General features: G+C 51.3%; 2 protein-coding genes across 11 annotated transcripts in view; one reads left to right on the top strand and one right to left on the bottom strand.

Moving 5' to 3' along the window:
• The window catches only part of EXD3 (exonuclease 3'-5' domain containing 3), a 261,724-nt gene extending 256,937 nt beyond the window's left edge, over positions 1–4,787 (bottom strand). For 8 of the 9 annotated variants that reach the window (XM_062011576.1, XM_062011570.1, XM_062011573.1 and 5 more), the window contains exon 1: positions 4,182–4,527. The gene's annotated coding sequence lies outside the window, so the exon portion shown is untranslated. Of the gene's footprint in view, positions 1–4,181; positions 4,528–4,649 lie in introns of those variants that run through there. The other variant, XM_062011571.1, reaches the window with a different exon arrangement.
• A 941-nt stretch (positions 4,788–5,728) lies between these two features.
• On the top strand, positions 5,729–18,242 carry NOXA1 (NADPH oxidase activator 1). 2 transcript variants are annotated; one of them, XM_062011634.1, is made up of 15 exons: positions 5,729–5,902; positions 7,059–7,141; positions 7,683–7,791; positions 9,878–10,012; positions 11,039–11,146; positions 11,847–11,906; positions 12,415–12,452; positions 12,850–12,988; positions 13,259–13,312; positions 14,347–14,419; positions 14,566–14,624; positions 15,835–16,010; positions 16,635–16,740; positions 16,826–16,949; positions 17,177–18,242. In XM_062011634.1, the coding sequence occupies exons 1-15, from the start codon at positions 5,729–5,731 to the stop codon at positions 17,272–17,274; spliced, it is 1,536 nt and encodes a 511-aa protein (XP_061867618.1). In that variant the 3' UTR covers positions 17,275–18,242. The 2 variants fall into 2 exon arrangements, with proteins under 2 accessions (XP_061867618.1, XP_061867619.1); XM_062011635.1 differs by lacking the exon at positions 15,835–16,010 and having other exon boundaries at positions 17,177–17,245.
• The last annotated feature ends 174 nt before the right edge of the window (positions 18,243–18,416 follow it).

The raw sequence follows: 18,416 nt of genomic DNA, 5'->3' as shown, positions 1-18,416 counted from the left end.
AAAAAGATCAGCAGCAGACAGTGTCCTGGATGTTTTGAGAAAAAAAACCCCTTTCAAGACTGTGAACTCCAAACAAGGCCCAATGAACTTGTGTGGAAATTAGCACAAAAGGCCCTTTGAATCATATAACAGAAAGTTTCAGCAGAGAATGAAAAATGTAAGAGACAAAAAGCACCTGAAATTAGCCACTGAAGCACAGTCACATGCATAGCTATAGGGGTAACCCCTTGTAAAGTATTCTGCTTTCTGAAGACAAGATGAGCAGCAGCCAAGAATAAATCACACTGTTTGGGTACAGCCAGCCATAACATAGGAAAACACAGCATTACTTTAATCATAAAAGAACAGCCTCAAATAACAATAGTTACACATTTACACTTCACAAGTGTGGCCATATCCTTGGCAGAGCTGGGAGGATCATAAAGAGTTTATTTAAATGCATGGAACACATGTAGGAACAAGACTCATGTTTTATAGATTATGAGACACAAGTTGGAGGATTTTTACCTGCTTCTGGTCTGATCAGATTTCTAAACACTTGACCTTTCTGTAGCTTCACTGTCCATCTATTTCTTGCAGAAGACACTGCAAAGAGGATTTTTCTACAGGAATTAGTAACGTGGTTTTTTTTTTCTTCTCTAGAAATGTCTTTAACAGCAACTGCCCCAACCCTCAGACAGGTCTATTTCTACTTAGAGCCAACATCAAGGACTATCACTCCAAGCAAGCAGCAAAGCTGGGACAGAAGCAGCAGGGTTTTCTTGCTTGATTTTTACCTGCAGGTCATAAAGCATTCTTTCCCCAAATCACCCAGCATGGCTGGGAAAAGACATCCTACTCCTGATCTCAGATAGCTGGACAAGACTCTCATCTTCCACGGCCAATGTTATTTGGTCACATTCCAACACCAAACCTCCAGGAGGATTCGCAACAGAAACAAGACTTTTATCCTCTGGGAAAAGAAACTTTCCAGATGTCTCTTCTGATAAAAATCTAACTGGACTTTCTCTCCCTTATCTCACACATATACACTCCCCTCTTTCATTCTTCCCACAACTTCAGGCTTTTATCACTGACATCTACCAGAGTTCTTCCTACACTGTATTAGTTTATTATAAATTGATTCAATTAAAGGATGAAAATGTGAACTAGTACTTAGCCTAGCTCCTATTTCTGTTAAGGTACTTCTGCTCCTCTCATACACTACTCAGTTCTCCTATGGCCACTCCTTCATCCAAAGCACAGGAACACAATGGGGAGCTGCCCAAGGAGGCTGTCACTGCATCAAGGATCCTCAGAGAGCTACAAAACACCCTCAGATTTCATTCTAAAGGCACTGGTGTGTTACACAAACTCAGTCATTACCTTCTGAATTAAATTAGTAATACTTTATCCAGGAGAACACTACTGTTGATTCCAATCAAATGTCTCTGACAAACTGTTTCTTTAGTTGGCCCAGCAGTGGCCTGGGCCCCCTCAGCACACTCCTCTCAGACTACACCACGTTTCAGCAAGTTATTTAATGCAAGTTTGGGTTACATTCTTTATTCACAGGAGCACACTCTCTGGTTGTAAAACAGTATAAAAGCACAGACCTGCTCCTCTTTCCAACTGTGAACAGATGCATCTATCTCTGCATGAAGGTCCTATCACAGAGCATCCTTGCAGAGCTCACAACACGGGGTGTGTTTACCAGGACACTCACTTCTGCCTCTCCTTTCAGCTCTTGGAGAACTGAAACAGCACTGGTTTCAGCTTTGTCAATTCCCATTTGCCATGTCAATTGCCATTTGCTATGTCAATTCCCATGCTCAAGTCCCCAGCAAAGACAGGGAGAGAAGTTTGCTGCAACTAGTCAAGAGGCAGAGTTTCAGTGTTCACAGAAGCACAGTAAAGGTTTTTCTTCTCTATTTATTTACAAGTCATAATTTCAGTGACTCAACAGATCCTCTAGCTGACCCTATCATCCAATACCCTTCTGTAAAACCTACTGCCTCAAAAGCACTCTCATCTTATTGAAAGAAATACATTGAGACAAATAGATCCCTACATCTCTTTACAAGAACCCGATGAGACTAAATCAGGGCCAACACAAAGTCCCAGCATGGAAACTATGCTCCTGCTGATGGTGGAAAGGGCATATGATGCCTCAACAAATTAGACTTTGCTGAAAATCCCTTCCTGACACCAAATTTGTCACAATCTGCAAATATATGGGGAAGACATGGTAAACAAGGGAGGGGATTCTCTGAACTAGGGTAGCACATCTGTTTGCCCAACTCAGTGACTGCTCTCTGTGGCCAAACTGATGATTTAAAGAACAGCGGAGGAATAAACACCCTAGCTTCATCTAACTTTCTTAACAACAGCATGTGGAATTCCCCTTTCACACAATCACAGCATCTTAAGGGTTGGAAGGGACCTTGAAAGACCACCCAAGTCCAACCCCCCTGCCAGAGCAGGACTACCTGGAGTAGGTCACATCCAAAAGCATAAGCTTGCTTATCTCCATTTAAACTACATCCCTTTAAGCAACACTAAAATAAAATCCCTGCTGTTTCTGCAGGAAAGCAGCCCAAGAACTACAAAAGCTCAGCAGGTGACTCTCTGATAACGTCACTGATTCCCCCCAGCCAGCAAGTTGCCCAAGATATCAGGTTTAAGCCTATCTTCACATTTGCTATTGTTTCATCTTCAGAGCTCCAAATAATGGCAAGCCTTTGACCTCTCCTGTAAACTATTCCTATAATTAACCTCCATCACTGCTAGGAAATTGTGTCATATTTAAAAGAATTTGTGTAGCTTTGACTTTCAGTTACTGGATCTCATTATGCTTTTGTTGGAAAGACTGAAAACATTCAGCTATCAGATAACTTTCCCACAGGCACGGATTTCAGAGCAGCTGAGTCACTTAACCCTCTTTTCTTGGATGTCCCTGAATGAACTGAGTTCACTAAGTCCATTACACAGCTTATTTTCCAGAACCAGAGCATTTTTGTGGCCTCCTCTGAACTCTCCAGTATTTTTGTATCTTCCTTGAGAGCTATTGTAACTGGAGATGATGCTCTGGCAGCCCATTCTAACCACAGCATGTGCATACACATTGACTCCAAATTGATTCTTTTTTCCTTTTTCTAAAAAGGCAACAATCAAATCAATTCTTCCCATAACAGTGAAGTTCAAGTGGCATCACTCCTGCAGGTCACTCTCTGCCACCTCTGTATTTGTGATAGGAAGCTATTGTGGCTTCTAGACTTTACATGGTCTTTTTTGTTCTGCCAATAACCTTTTTCTACTTAGAACCGTCCAACCAGGCAGGTCAGACCATGCTACAGAAGTAACATCTTGTCACTATCACCTCACCTATCTCTCATCAGTAAACTTTAACAGCAAAGGTTACAAACCTTCTTTTGGATCATTTAAATCAGTGTTACTATTTGAACAAAGAACTGGTAAGTGGAAGAGCTGACTAGAAGTAGCTCACTCATTTATGCCTTACAATCAACAATCAAGATGCAGCATTTGTTCCTAAGGTCATTCTTAAATCTTGCCTTGCTGCTTTACATCACCAGGTTTGTTCAATTAAGCTGCCAGCTCCATCATCAGTTGACTAAATCAGATCTCCAAATCCCTCTCAAGAAGGAACACCAGGGTGTGGGTGAATCTCTTTCAAGAGCCTTCCACCTCCATGTTCATTGTTTGTGTAGTATCTATTCACAAACTTCTATCTGCTCATTTTATTTCTGCTACTAACATCACATTGGCAAACTTGGTTTTGTTTTCCTAAAACACAGTGAATCTTTTCACATGTGTGGAGAGTATTTGTGGCACTTCTGGCCCACCGACTTTCTTCCCTATTTCCAAATCTGAGCCAGAGCTCAACCAATGTTTAAAACCAAGCTGCTTGAAAGCACAACGCTGCTGCTACCGTTGCCTGTAACAGGATCTGCCACAGATTCCTTTGGCTGCCCTTGATAACTTCTAATTAATCCACTCCACCTGTGGACCGTGTGATTACGTACGGTGGTCATGCGCAACCTGTCCCAGTACGCAGTTACTTGTCGTGAGGAAGCTGCAGCCAGCGCTCGCCGTCCGCCCCCCTCCCCACGCCCATCATTATCTCCCCTGCTCGGCTGCCGGCAGCCCCTCGGCAGCGGGAACCAGCCCGCCTCCCATCGTACCTCAGGCGGGGCCTGCCCAGCGGCTCCGTGGGCTCAGCCGGCAGGAGGGCGGGCGGCAGCACCTTGTGCCGAAGCCCAGAAGCCGTTGCGGGCACCAGCACTGAGGGGCTGCCCCGCCGCGACCCCTCCGAGCCGCGACCGCTCCTCCCCCTGCTCCGAGGCCGACAGACGCTTCGTGGCTTTATTCCAGCGGCGCAGCGCGTACAACCGGAGCGGCCCCGCCGCGGCCCCGGCCCCGCCGCTCCCCCCGGCCCCGCCGCTCCTCTCGGGCTTCCAAGGCTCAAAGTCCGCTGGCGTTCCGCCGGGCTTTTCCGCACAGGGCCAGGCCGGGCCGCGCCTCCGCCGGCCCGGGGCTGCGGGGGAAGGGGCCCCAGCGGCGGCGCGGCCCCGCCGCGGCTCCGAGGCCTCGGCGGAGCCGCAAGCCGGCGCGGAGCCGGCCCGGCGCGGCTGCCGGCTCCTGCCACTCACCTGGCACCAACCCGGAAGCGCCCTCAGCTGCTTGGGCGTCCGTTGCTGAAATTATTCCCTGTCGCGCCCGCTCCTCCGCTCCGTCCGGCAAACTCAGAGGGCCGCGGAACTGTCCGCGCTCAGTCCCGCGCCCACACCGGTCTCATTTCGGGGAGCACCGAGGCGCGGCGCCAGTGACGAATCCTGAGGGGCGGAACCGTAGAGGAGCTGTTTACCGTATATCCCAGAGCACGGCTGCACCCAGATGCTTACCGTATTTACTGCAGTTAACACGCAATAATATGTGGCCGTAAGACCGTTCATTAAAAAAACAAAACCAAACCAGCATTATGGGCTGTGCCAGTCTTGGCTGTGCGCTGCACTGCCAGGAGCTGCCTTCGGGTGTCTTTTCAGTTGTCCCTCACTGTCACAGGCTCAAGCGAGCCATCCCCTTGCCCAAGGAGCGGGTTGGTGCCCATGTGCCATGAGCCAGTTCGCACACGGAGCCCAGCTGGGGTTTGGTTTCGTGTCCGCGCAGAGGCGGGTGCAGGGGCTGACTCCACAAACACCTTCCGTCATGTATTTAGACAACATTCAAGCCCAGTGTCGCTGTAGCTCAGACATCAGCCCGCATGTTTTGCTTGGCCCTTGCGACCTGTGCGACTGATATCTGAGATAGTTCCGTTAACGACACATAGACCTCGCCTCCCTCTGCCGAGCTGGCCGATGCTTTCTAATCACGTTTCTACACGTCGGGACCCACTCCCGCTCCTGCTGCGCTTGGATTCGATGATCTGAAAGGTCTTTTCCCACCGTAATGATTCTGTGGTACTGTCGGTGATCTCTGTGCCCAGCTGCGCGCTCGGCTCACGGCTCCGGCCGCGCCTCTGCCTGGACACCGCGGCCCCGCCGGCTGCCCCCGCCCGGCAGAGGCGGACGGACTTCCCTGTGAGCTCGCTCCCCGCCCCGGGGCCGCGCCCGCCCGGCAGGTGCGGTGCTGAGCGGTGCGGTGCCGTGCGGTGCTGAGCGGTGCCGTGCCGTGCCGTGCCGTGCGGTGCTGAGCGGTGCCGTGCCGTGCCGTGCCGTCGGCAGCCGCGGCCATGGCGTACCGGGAGCTGGTCAGGCTCTGGCACGAGGGCGTGCTGGCGGCCGACGGCGGGGACTGGGAAGCGGCCCTGGACATCTTCGCCAGCATCCCGGAGCCGCCGTCCAGGATCTGGTTCAACGTGGGCTGCCTGCAGCTGCGGGCGGGCCGGGCCGCGGAGGCGCTGCGGGTGAGCGGGCGGCGGCGCGGCCGGGCCCCGGGCGGGAGCGGGGTCCCGGGGGGGGTTGGACGGGGCGCGCTGAGACGGGGCCGCACCGCTTTAGCCGCTCGGGGCTTTGAGGGAATAACGCTGGAACGGTACCTAATGACATCCCAGCGTTTCTCATCCCGCGAGTGCGAGGCTGGTGGGGGCGGGAGGAGCCCCGCGGGGTCCCGCACGGGCGGTCGCGGCTGCTCGAGGGAAAGCGCCGTGCTGGAAAACCGCAGCCCTTGGAGAGTCGGCGGCTGGCGGGCGGCAAATGGCCCTTCATCACAGCACGCAGCTCACCTGCAGGTCTGTGCCGCTGCCCTGAGAGGGGTCGCGTCTCAGGCCGGCTCTGAAATAGCACAAAAAGAGACCGGGCAGGGCCGAGAATTCCCGGGCAGGGCACTTGAGATCAGAGGCAACGGTGAGCACAGCACGGTGATGCTCTGGAGAGGCTTTCCAGCCCCGATGAATGGGCACTGTGTAGGAAGAAGCTCAGCTGCATTTCCTGCTAGGTCAATGGTTGGTCATTTTTGTCGTTTATGGCACAGTAAAGGCAAGGGGTGCTCTTGGAGTCACAGGAGAAGCCAATTGCCACCTTGCTCAGAGGCACAGGTGACCTCCCGCAGTGTATTTTCACTCCTGCAGTGCCATCCCTGTCTAGGCAGTTATCAGGGAAGTCTGGAGTTTCAGGCTTGATTTGTTGCCTGTGTGCCATTTCTTTGCAGTGATAAAAGAAGGAACACCTCAGTTTTCTCCCCACACAGCATTATTTTGAACCATCAGCCACAAGCTGCCACCAGCTTTGTTATTGCCTGTGTTTAGCTGTGAGACTAGACCAGAAATATTGACTTGTAAGTGTGAGGCCCTTCACCATTCTCCCTTGCACTCTGTCACACACTCATAGTTGGCTTCAAACAGCCTTCCCCAGCCGGGCTGGTCTTACTGTTGGTCAGGGCAAACTGCTCCAAGCAACACAGTTTTCCTATTGCAGCATGCTAGGTGACAAGGGTAGCTCAGGGATGTCTTCTGTGGCCAGTGCAAGTGCAGCTTGGATGTGGCTGGCTGGCTGCATACACCCAGGCACTGGCAGAAGAGATTCAAACTGACCCTTGGGGTGTGTGTGTGTTTCTTTCCTTAGGCATTTGATAAAACCATATTGAAGGACAGTTCTCTAGCTGTTGGCTTCTTTCAGAGGGGGTTTGTCCATATGCAGCTGGAAATGTAAGTGGGGCTCGTGTCCCTTTCAGTCTTCACTTTCCTCCTTTTAGCCATACTTCATTCCTAAACCTAAATAACTCCATGATTCTAAAAAATCACTTCCTGCAATCTTAAACAGTTCATGGGGTGCAGTTTGGCCTTGCAAACTGTGTCACAGGTCAGCAAGCCTTGGCTGCCTTATCTGAGACAAGATCAAAAGGGGTTTCCCAGCTCTTGCCTCTACACTCAGCTGCAGGAAGAAATCTGCCAGCAGCGACTGGGCAGGAGCTCACAGCCTTTGTTAATATTTGCTCTTTGTTTCTTTCTCCTTGGACTCACAACTGTTCCAGGTCTCAAAACCAGTGCAGGTAATCTCCACCATGTTCCTTTTGTACTAACTCCCAACAAGGAGAGGACAGGAAATTCTCTATGGTCACAAGATGACACACATCACTGGTGCAACTCTCCTCAGCCAGGCTGCAGAGACTAATACATGATTTTTGCTTGATTTTTTAGCTTTATTAGTGTCTTCAGATTTCTTATTACTGTCATCTCTTCATTGTAGGTATGAAGAAGCTCTCTCTGACTATCAAATGGCCTTCAGTCACCTCAGAAAAAATCCCTTCATTGATTACAAGCAGCTGGGGCTGAGGCACATACTTCATGCATGGGAGGTAAGAGCCCACTGGTCTTAGTAATCCTTCCCCTCTCGTGGAGGTGTTCAGCAGTAGGTGTTAATAACCCAAGAGTTTTTCAAGACAGGGCACTACAACAGTTGAAATTCTCTGCTTGCACTTTATTTTTTAGAGGACTTTAATCAAGGGAGACATAAGACAGTGTCATTCTGAAGAGTTTAGCAAGTTATGCTGTTTGGAAAGTAAAATGTTTTCCATAGCAGATGCCCAGGGATTTGTATATTGGGGGATTTTAAGCTGATCTGTGCATGTAATATTTGCACCCACGTGTGTGTAAGTGTGCACATAAGTTTTGTGATCTCTTCAGCACTGAAAGTTAAAATAGGTATAGCCAGAGGGGAAGAAAATTGGTCTTATGTAGCAGCTGGTCTTAATGTTACCTCTGTGTGTCCACATGCACACTGGGCTGCAAGCTGTGTTTTGCTGCAGTAGCACTTCACCCTGCAGCTCTTACACAGAGCCAGCCTGTCACATCCTCTTCAACACAGTTCTAAGTCTGAACTGATTGTAAATATCTGTGATATCTGGGGTGTAAAAGACTCTTGGAAACTGCACTTTATTTGGAGGTTTCAGTTTGTTTTCTGTCCTGAGTCCACACACACAGACTGAAAAGCACACACAGGAGAGTATTTAGTTCTTTACTTCTGCAGGAGTGAGGAGTCATTGTGTAACTCCAGTCAAGCACACCCAGAACCTGTCAGTCAGTCTCAGTTTTCATGCATTTTAAACCTGGCAGGAGGAAGCCATCCTTGGAATCTGTGGTATTACCCAAACTTCTTTGGTTTTAACAGTTTCGGTGCTACAGTGCTGCCTTCTCTGAGCTCACATACACTTAGAAACAATAGTTTCCCTTTGAAAGGTGCAGAACTGCAGGACATTGGTGCCCTTTTTGAGGTGAACACTCAGCCCTTTAAGCTCTGGGCATTGCCAGGACATATGCTCTCACTGTGCAGGCACTCCAGACTCAGAATCTGCATCCCAATTTGACTGTATCTCACTCTTGCACCTACCTGCAGCTCATTTTTCAACACACACAAACATAATCCTCCTGCCAAACATCAGCTTTCCCCATGCATGGACTCTCACATGCTGCATCTAATCTTCTCTAGGGAGATACACTGCATGATTTAAAGGGCTTGCAAGACCATATGAGCTGAATGAGAGCTGCTGCTTTGACTCTGCCAGGAGGGAGCCTGTATGCAGTTCCTACAGGTGCTCAGATTGCCATTCCCTGCTCCCAAACAGCAGTCTTGTACTGTCATGATTAGGGAGTGAAGGAAAAGCATCCTGGTAGCTGTACCTCTGTCCCAAGCACTGCTTGCATCCAGATACCAAGAAGCAATTTACAAGCCATTAACCCTGTCATATGAGATAGCAGGCTCCCTGGTAAGTGAGTCTGTTAGGCCACACTTCTGCCTTGTAGGACAGCAGCTTTTCCATGCACTGACTGTTAGCCAGTGACAAGAAGAGATCTCCCACTCCTAATTCAGAATATAGATCAAGGCTTCCCAACACCCAGTCTGTAATACTCCTACACTCTGCCACTTCACCACTGAACATACATGCTGCTAAAGGGTAGCAAGTTACAGCTGACAATTTGCACATTCACAGCCCACAACACTGTGAAACAGTCTCAGTTCAGTTCCTTTGCAGTGAAAGGGAGACAGAGTTACTCAGCACAGCAAAAAATATCACCTAGTTTCACATAGAAAAGAAACCCAAGAAACCCCTTCCTGGCCTTTCAGACACAAGAAGGGTGAGATTGAAACTGGTATGGTAACAGAGTCTTGCTGTGGTGTTCCCCATGCCTCCCCTTGCCTTGGACAAAGCTGGCAGCTCCTGCACAGCCAGGAGCTGACCTGGAAGTACCAGCTTTTATCTCTTTCCACTTGGCTTATGAAGTTTATTTCAGCCATGCTGCTCAGAGTGCCTTTCTGGTGGCTAGTGGGGAGTAGACTGGTGCTGTTGCTGTGGTGTTTAGTGCCTGGTCCCTGTTTCTTGGCTGAGTGCTGGGTGTCTGGGTGGCCTCAGCCTGCTGAGTGCTGCTCCCTGGCTGCTGCTGCAGGTGCTGTACAGCACGGCGGCCGCACAGACCCGCCTGCAGCAGTGGGACGAGGCCAGAGCCACGCTGGATGAGGCCGTTGTGTGGAGACCTGAAGGGAGAACAGCAATCCTGAAGCTGGCCCTGGAGCAGGTGCAGGTAAGACCCCCTCTGTGAGTACCTGGGCACATGCATTGGGCTTAAGAAATATGAGATCAGAATGTGCCAATTGTTGTATGTTTGGGCTTTCTTGTCACCTTTGACTGGAAGCAATCTAAGCCATTTGCACGTGACCTTCTACCACACCAGTGCTTTGGCTAATCAAGTAACTCTATCCCCCTCAGGTGCTTCACAAACACCATACTGGAGAGTTATGGGATAACTTCTCAGGCTGGGGAAGCTTCTTGCCGTTCTTCCCTGCTGTTCAGGAGCTTGGTTCCGTTTGTACTTGCACTGTAAAACACGTTGCTTTATGCAATGCTTAGGTGCAGAACCCCTGCAAGTGCAGATTTAGAGGAGTCTGCCTTCTCAAGAGAGTCCCTTTGGCCTCAGTAACAATTGGTGGTAGCTCAGATATTAATGACAACCACCTTTAGAGTTAAGTGGAGTGTAAAAGTGTTCCCATGATGGGTTCTATAGAATAGTTTCCTGTCCTTGTCTTCTATGACTAGGGATATCTTGCAGATCTTTGATTTACTCTTCCTGGGGGCTTCATTACTTTGCTACCACCATATTTCCTTATCTTGTGTCCTTTCTAAAAGATGATCATTTCTCCTTAATCTGATCTCATCTTCCATCACGTTTGTGCTTTACATTAGTGTGTTACAGTTGCTGTCACCATGGTACTCAGTGGCTGAATGCAGGAGAGAAAACCATTTGAAGTTAGATGGAAGAACTGCTTAAAGGATGTGTTTAATAAACCTTACTGCACTGCCCTCCCTTCCCACCCATCCCCTGCCAACAGAGCCTTTGACTCAGCGCTGGGCAGTGGCTGCTGAGCTCTCTGCACATGCTTGTGAAACCTGAGTGACCTTTTTCAAGTTCACAACCATAATTTTTGCCTCAGTGTCTCCCTGAAGCTGATCTTGCACACATAGGGAAACTAACTATATTTACTTTTCAGTGCTCTCATGTTTCATCTGAAGTTCATTGATGGCTTTCCCGTGTCTGCTTTCCCTGCCACAGGACCGTCTGTTTCTAGAGCCTGTGCAGGTTCCTCCTGGGGAGTTCTTCAGGCCACGGAAGAAGGAAGTTGAACAGCTGCAGTCAAAAGATTTCCTGGGTAAACCCAAGGTAACAGGCATGCAATCATTAAGTTTAACAGCAAACAGGTTAAAGTCCCACCTTCTGACATCACCAGAGACCATTACTGTGGAGCTGGCCACTGCACCGCTCCCTGCGCTGGAGACCTGAGAGCAGGATTGTCAGGGCTTGGAGCCAGGAAAGGCACCTGGGGCACAGAAGCTGAAATTCCTTAGATTTGTCACCTCTTCTGTCAGAAATGCACTTTGCTGGTAAAAAACTTCCCCAGTCTTGGTCACCTGGCCGTCCCTTTGCTGACCATGGTCAAGAGGAGCACATTCTTCAGCTCTGACCCGCAGCTGCATTCCCGGGGGGATGGGCAGACTCCTGTGAGACAAATGTTTTGTCACATCCCTTAAGTCCACAGAGAATTTCTCTGATCCTTTCTGTGACCAGTGCAGTCAGTGGAAGTGCCACAGGGCCAGAGAGCTCCAGCACAAATACAGGAAAGGGAGAGTAATTCATTCATAGACTTTTAAAGAATCCTTGGAAAGACTGAAAAAACAAACAGGGCCACAATTGCTTGAAGCTGCTTTGGGAATCCAGCTCTGCTTTTTCCACTGTGCATGTGGCTCTGCTTTATGCTGGCCTTTAGGATGTCAGAAGGAAATGGTTCTGAGCAGATAACCTTGCATGAAGTTTGAGTCTCTTTGTCCAACCTGGATTCAGTCATTACTTTGTCCTCCAACAGGTAATCTCGTCCATCATTCCCAATGATGAGTACATTGGCTTTGAGCCTCTCAGGCCTCAGGTGAGCAGGACATAGCTGTGAAAGGAGCAATGGGGCTGTCATGGAGCTCCAGGTAGGGCCTCAAATCCTAACAGCATCAGGGTAAGATCCGTAGGGCCATTCAAAGCCAGATGGAGATTGGAAGGGGCTCAGCAATGTGGGTCTCTGCCCTTTGTCTCTTTGCCGTGTCAAAACAGCAGTGGAAACTTTGCTTTGCTCAAGACACATTTGCCCAGCACTGTAGTGAATTTGTTAGCATAAGCATGGCTGCCTTGCACTGTAATATGAGTTTCTTAGAATAAAAGGTAGGGGAAAAGATTTTGTGACTTATCTTCTGATGGGACAAAGAGGGAGGAGGAGAAATAGATGGAACATCCTAGGAAGGTGTGGAGCAGCAGGCTTCTGCTGAGAGCTGTGGTGCAACATCACAGTCAAAAGAAAAGGCAAAACACTGTGGTGTGGAAATCAGAGGGACAGTAATTAATGTGTAAGGTTCTGTTATAAATAGATGCTGTTGTTCCTCCCACAGAAACAGAGCTTTTATGAACCCAGTGCTGATGCTCTGCGGTAAGTGTTCAGTCCCACCTAGGTCTAACTCTCCTCTCACTATTTCTGTTCAGAAGGTTGTGCTTTGTTCTCTGATGTCTTTGTCTGATGTCTTTGGTTCAAAAGACACGAAAGTCATTTGCTGTGATGTTATTGTACCAGCAGTACTCCAGGGCTGAGCTGAATATTTGTTTTGACCTGGGGAACATTTGCCAGTACAATGGAAACTGGGCAGTTGCATTTGGGAAATCAGTGTTTTCCCATTTTTCCCACTTGAACCAAAGAATAGCAATAGAAATCCCTTCCCAACACTTTGGGCACGTGCCAGTTTGGGTCAAAGCAGTGTTCTGGATGAAGGCCATCCAGCAACTGGGCTCCAGGCTTGCTAAAGGTGCTCTCATTCTTTCTCTCTTTGCAGAGACAGTGAGTCAGGCTACTATCGAGTTCTGTCCCGTTACTGCCCTGAGGACTCAGAGCTGTCAGTCACAGCCAGCAGCCTGGTCTTTGTGCTGTCCAGGGGAGCAGATGGATGGGCTACAGCCATCCACGATGGACAGGTAAGACAAGGGATGGGCTTCCCAGCAGAGACCTCAGTCTTGCCTGTGAACAACCCTCTGAGCGTGTCCCTTGAGGACCCACTGGCAGCACTGTAGAGCAGAGGAAGAGTTCAGAAGCTCTTTCCACAGACTAGCTGTGGGCATGCTGGGATGGCAGCAGGGAGAGCAGGCAGTGGTGGCTGGCAGGGGCAGGGGAAGGGGGCAGAGGGAACTGCATGGGCTGAGGCTGTGCCTGCCCCTGGTCTCACAGCTCTGCCCTCTGTCCCACAGAAGCTGCACATTCCGAGCTCTCTCCTGGAGCCTGCCTCGAGGATGGATAAACAGGTGAGCTGCCAACCTCCCAACCACGGGGAGAGAGGACAAGAGATAGGTTTGGGATGTGTAGTTGTAAGATTATCCCAGGATGACACAACTGTGTAAGAGAAACAGCATGAAGCACTGAGACACTGACTGAAGAGCAAGTGCTCCTGAACACGAGCAGCAGAAGAGTTAGAGCAGGAAAAATGTCAGTGTTTGTATGTATGTTGGATCCCTCCACAGGAAAAATCTGGGGCTTGGACACACAGCAAAGGCACAGTGACTTGGATCACAGGCTGATCTGGCATTGTTACCTGTTATCTGCTGTGGGCTGATGGAGCACACAAAGATGAGAAGCTGCCACAGCTGTGGCACCCACTGTGACTTGTTGAGCCACTGGAACACAGAGATGGGTTTGAGGGCTTGAGGATGTACTTATCCAGCCTGCTTCCATGGTATCTGTAGCCACCAGCTCTAGTGTGGAAGCAGCTGAGGAGTGCTCACATGTTGTCCTTCACCAGCAAAGTGAGAGCAGGTTAAACTCTTGCTGTGGGACAGTAATATCTACCCACACATGATCCCAGTGCAGCAGGGTCTGACCCAGACCCCTATTTCCTGTGAGAGATTTTTGAAGCAAATGGTTGTTTTGATGTGATTTTTTTTCTCCAAGTAACCCCCTGGCCATGACACACAGTTGGGCATTTGCTCCATGGAAATCTCCCTGTGACCATCCCATGTTTGGCTGGGTGAGCTGGCAGATGATGGAGAGAGTCTCAGCACCATGTGAACAGCCTCTCTTTGCTCTAGCAGCAACCCATCAAGGGGCAGGGGCTGAAGGGAGGGTCCTACCAAACCTCTCCTTACTCCTGCTACCCAGGATTGCTGCAGAGACCATCACCTGAGCTCCACCTCATCCAGCCAGTTAATGAACTGGTCTCTTTGGGGTTCTCTCTGGGGTTACATCCAGGAATTTATGACTGTCTGCACACTGTTGTGCACACCAGCATTGTGCAGTCTCTGGTGTCTTCTGCTCACTCCATTCTGATGTTGTTCTGTTGCAGAAGATCAGCAATGGGATTCCCCTCCCTCCTGCCCAGGTGCCTCCCAGCCGGCTGCAGGTGAAGCAGAAGCCAGGTAGCTGCCCAGGCCAGGGGCCTCAGCATGTCTAGTACCCTGGGGGTGCTGGTTGCCCACTGCAGCCCTGGCTGCCTGTGCCAGCAGCTGCTGGAGGCCTCTCATAACTACAGGTGCTGTTCCTCTGCCCTTCTTTTGTTCTGCAGAATCTCCTGGGGGAGAAACTGCCTCTGCAAATGAAGCTGATGCCCAAATAGACTTCAAGGTAAGTGTATCACCAGCTGAAGCTGCTGCAGCTTCAAGAGATCAAGGCTGTGAAAAATGTCAGGTTCCTGGACAGATCCCTTCCTCCACCACTCCCAAGTGAGGCAGCCCAAGGCTGGGGCTCACCAGAGCAGTGCCCTTTTGCCACCCTCTGAGAAGCCAAGAACCCCAGACACAGCAATGTTCTCAGGGGTGCACTTTACAGGCCGTTTTGCAAGAGAACTGTCCTGCCTGCTGTCCCTTCCCCCTCCTCCTGGGTAGTATTTTCTGCTCCTGCCAGTGTCTGGGTTCCACAGTTCATTCACACTGCTGTTCTTTGGGGATGGTGTGCTGCGATGTGCCTCCTTGTCATTGCCCAGCGCCACGTGGGATGGCACAGAGCTGCTCCTGTGCCCACCCAGGCACAGCACCACTCGGGCAGTGGCAGCTGCAGATCAGCTCTGCTCCCTCTGCCTTTGCCAACCACCTTTGTCAGGCTTTTGGAGCTATTTTGTGTCAGCTGCACTTCAGACAAGGCAGCAGAACACAGGGACTTGGCTGCTTACTGGAGGAATTGTGGCCCTGCACATTCATGTTTGGGGTTGGGACATCCCTGTGCAGTTGGACCCAGAAATGGGCATCTTGAGCCATGGGAGGAACATGTGAACTGGTTAGAATCACCGAATGGTGGGGTTGGAAGGGACCTTTAGAGCTCATCCAGTCCAACCCCCATGCTCAAGCAGGTCCCACCTAGATCAGGTCACACAGGAACGTGTCCAGGTGGGTTTGGAAGCCTCCCAAGGAGCCTCCACAGCCTCCCTGGGCAGCCTGGGCCAGGGCTCCCTCACTGGAACAGTAAAACAGTTTTGCCTTATGTTTCAATGGAACTGTTTGTGTTCCAGCTCCATCCCATCACCCCTTGCGCTGTCACTGGATACAACAGGAACAAGTGCTGCCCCAGCCTCCTGACACCCACCAGTGAGATATTTGTGACTATTACTGAGCTCCCCCCTCAGCCTTCTCTTCTCCAGGCTGAACAGCCCCAGGTCCCACAGCCTTTCCTCATGATAAAGATGCTCCAGCCCCTCAGCATCTCGGTCCCCTGATCACCTTCCTCCCGTGACACTCAGACCCGCATTTTGTCGCCGCTCTGCAGTCGGGTGCCCGTGCCCGTGTCCCCTTGTCGCAGCCCTGAGTCACCGGAGCGTCCTGGGCGCCGCGTGTCCCCGCAGGTGCCAGCGAGGCGCGGCGCGGCGGCTGCCGCTGCGGGCGTGGAGCGGCCGGCGGTGCTGCGGGTGCGGTGCGAGTGCTGCGTGCTGCTGCGGGCCGGGGCGGTGCCCAGCGTGGCGGGGCTGCGGGACCTGCTGGAGCAGCGGCTCCGGGCGCAGGCACAGCGCGGGCGCCTCAGGTACGGCCGCACGGGTAACGGCACCCGCCTGCCGCCGGTGCCAGGGCGCAGCGGGTTGGGCTGCGAGGGCTCCAGCACACGCTCGGCAAAGGTGTGGGCACGCCGCTGCCGCTGCTGGGCTGACATTAGCCTGGCTTTTGCAGATGAGCATGTGCTCCGTGGGCTTTGGAGGCCCAAAGGGTTTTTCCCAAGGAACTGTATCGTGGCTGAGAACTGGGGGGACAGAAGGAAAAACTCTGTGCAGCTGCAGCTGCTGTGTATTGGGTTTCCTCCTTGAAATACACCAGGTGGATGCACAGCAGCCTAAGAAACGGGTGTGAGTGTGTGTTGGTGCTGGAGTGAGGTGTCCCTGCCTGACAGCCCTGGGGACACACAGTCAATGCAGTCAGGGGAGTTTAGGATCTTCCCCTCAAGTAAGTGTGTGAGGAGGTGACAGTGTCACTCCCCAGCAGTGCCCCTTCTGCCCACTGAGCATGCAGGGTGGCCCCGTGTCACTGTGCAAGGTGATGAGCTCAGGGATGCTTACAGGGGAGACTTTGGAGCCTGAGGATGGTAGAGGGCTGGGCTTGCCTCAACGTTTGGCTTGAAGTGAGGTGACTTGAGCCATGTTACGAACCCTTGCAGCTACAGGCATGCGGATGGCAACAAGCTGGGTGCAATATCAGGGGAGGAGGATCTGGGGAGGATGTGGCAGCAGCTGACAGATGGCACACTGACACTCTGCTGCCAGGTACGTGGGCTGTGACGAGCTGCTGCTGTGCTGGGTTGAAATCTGTGTTTTGCCTTGCAACCCCTGTGCTGACTTTCTCCTGCAGGACTCAGACTCCCCGGTGGGCAGACCCGTCCTCTACCAGATGCTGGCTCAGCACTCCTACCCTGCCCAGGGGCCTGGGGACCTGGCCTTCAGCAAGGGAGACGTGCTGGACATTCTCTCTGAAGGTAGCTCTCTGGTCCTGTCTGCAGGCTTGTACTGGGGCAGGCTTTGGAGCCTGCTGCAGGGAGGGACTGGGAGTTGGTGGCCTCTCTGGTGTTCTGTTGGGCTCTCCCTCTCAGGAGGCCAGACTTGTGCTGGGTTTTGCCCAGAGCCATAAACATTCCAGCCATAAACACTTGCTAACACCCCACTCCTGTGGGGCTGGGCTCACCCTGCTCCTTTGTCTTCCCAGTGAATGAGGACTGGCTGGAAGGACGCTGTGATGGCAAGACTGGCATCTTCCCCAAATGCTTTGCAACACAGGCAGGTTGTGGTGCTGCCTTCCCATAGCCAACAGGAGCCTTTTCCTGCCACCTGCACTGTCTCCCAGGGGTGGAAGACATGAGTCCCAGCTCATTTGGGCCACAGCCAGCACAGCCAGAGCTCTGCTGAACCTGGGCAGGAGATGTGCCCTGCTCACAGATCCCACAGGGTCAGGTTCCAGCAGTCCAGCAGTTTCTACAGCCTGGCAGTTTTACCTTTGTGCTTCCACTTCCAAAGATTTGCCTGTGCAGGGCAGACAGAAGGGAGAGGGATGAGGTGTTTGGCTGTGGGAAATGGCCATGTAGCAGCTCAGACCTCAGGGACTCAAGACTGCTGAGTGGGAAGAGGTTCCTCTGGATGGAGGGCTTCACCCCATCTCCCTCCTTGCTCATGTTCAGGAAGGCTGAGCCTCAATCCACTGAAGCCCATGAGAACTCTCTGGGCAGGAGGCAGAGCCCAGATCCCTGGCTCGCATACCCTTGTCTCCACCAGACAGAGATCTGCTCTTTTGAAAGGCTTCTGTAACCAGTTTGCAGTGGGGAAATGAGGCAACACCTTGGATCAGGACCACTCTGTGTCATCTAGAGCAAATACCCCACAGCCTGCCATAGCCAAAGGACTCTGTCCATTCCTCAACCCAGATGCCTTTGGTTCTCTTCATAAGCCCTGAAGTCTTGCCTGGATGTTACTGCTTCATGTTGCATGGGCAGGAGTCTTTCAGCAGGGAGAAAGGGTAGCTGTGCAAACACCCCTGCTCAGAGCAGCCCTGGGCTTTGGCAGAGCCTTGGAGGGGCTGGGCAGAGGGCTGTCTGGGCTGGAGCTGGAGCTGAGAAGGCTGAAATGTCTCTCTGGTTCTTGCATCTGAGCTGTGCTACATAAAGCACTCAAGTGCCTGGAGCTGGAACCTGCTATGGATTTGGTGTCTGACAAAGCTGGGCTACGTAACCTGAATATAAAATAAAGGCTGAGCCAGAGTTGGCAACTCTTAAATCAACTTCCACTTGTATTTTTCTGCTGAGATATGCCAGTAAATATTTTTAAAGACAGCTGACAGTGTCTTTGGGAAGAATCTCTGTCGTGCTACAGAAATCTTGCACATCTGGCACAGGGCAGGTTACAGACAAGGTCACTCCTCATAGTTTAGGTGACCACTGCTGCCCCCCATCCCC

Source organism: Colius striatus, chromosome 19, assembly GCF_028858725.1.
Source record: "Colius striatus isolate bColStr4 chromosome 19, bColStr4.1.hap1, whole genome shotgun sequence".
NCBI classification, from domain to species: domain Eukaryota; kingdom Metazoa; phylum Chordata; class Aves; order Coliiformes; family Coliidae; genus Colius; species Colius striatus.
Note: the sequence above shows the minus strand (reverse complement) of the source record. Positions and strands in the feature narration are given on the sequence as shown.

Coding starts and splice junctions, on each gene's coding strand:
- NOXA1 (XM_062011634.1), top strand. CDS start 5,729: ATGGCGTACCGGGAGCTGGTCAGGCTCTGGCACGAGGGCGTGCTGGCG. Junction 7,142..7,682: donor GTCCATATGCAGCTGGAAAT/GTAAGTGGGGCT, acceptor TCTTCATTGTAG/GTATGAAGAAGCTCTCTCTG. Junction 12,453..12,849: donor CCCAGTGCTGATGCTCTGCG/GTAAGTGTTCAG, acceptor CTCTCTTTGCAG/AGACAGTGAGTCAGGCTACT.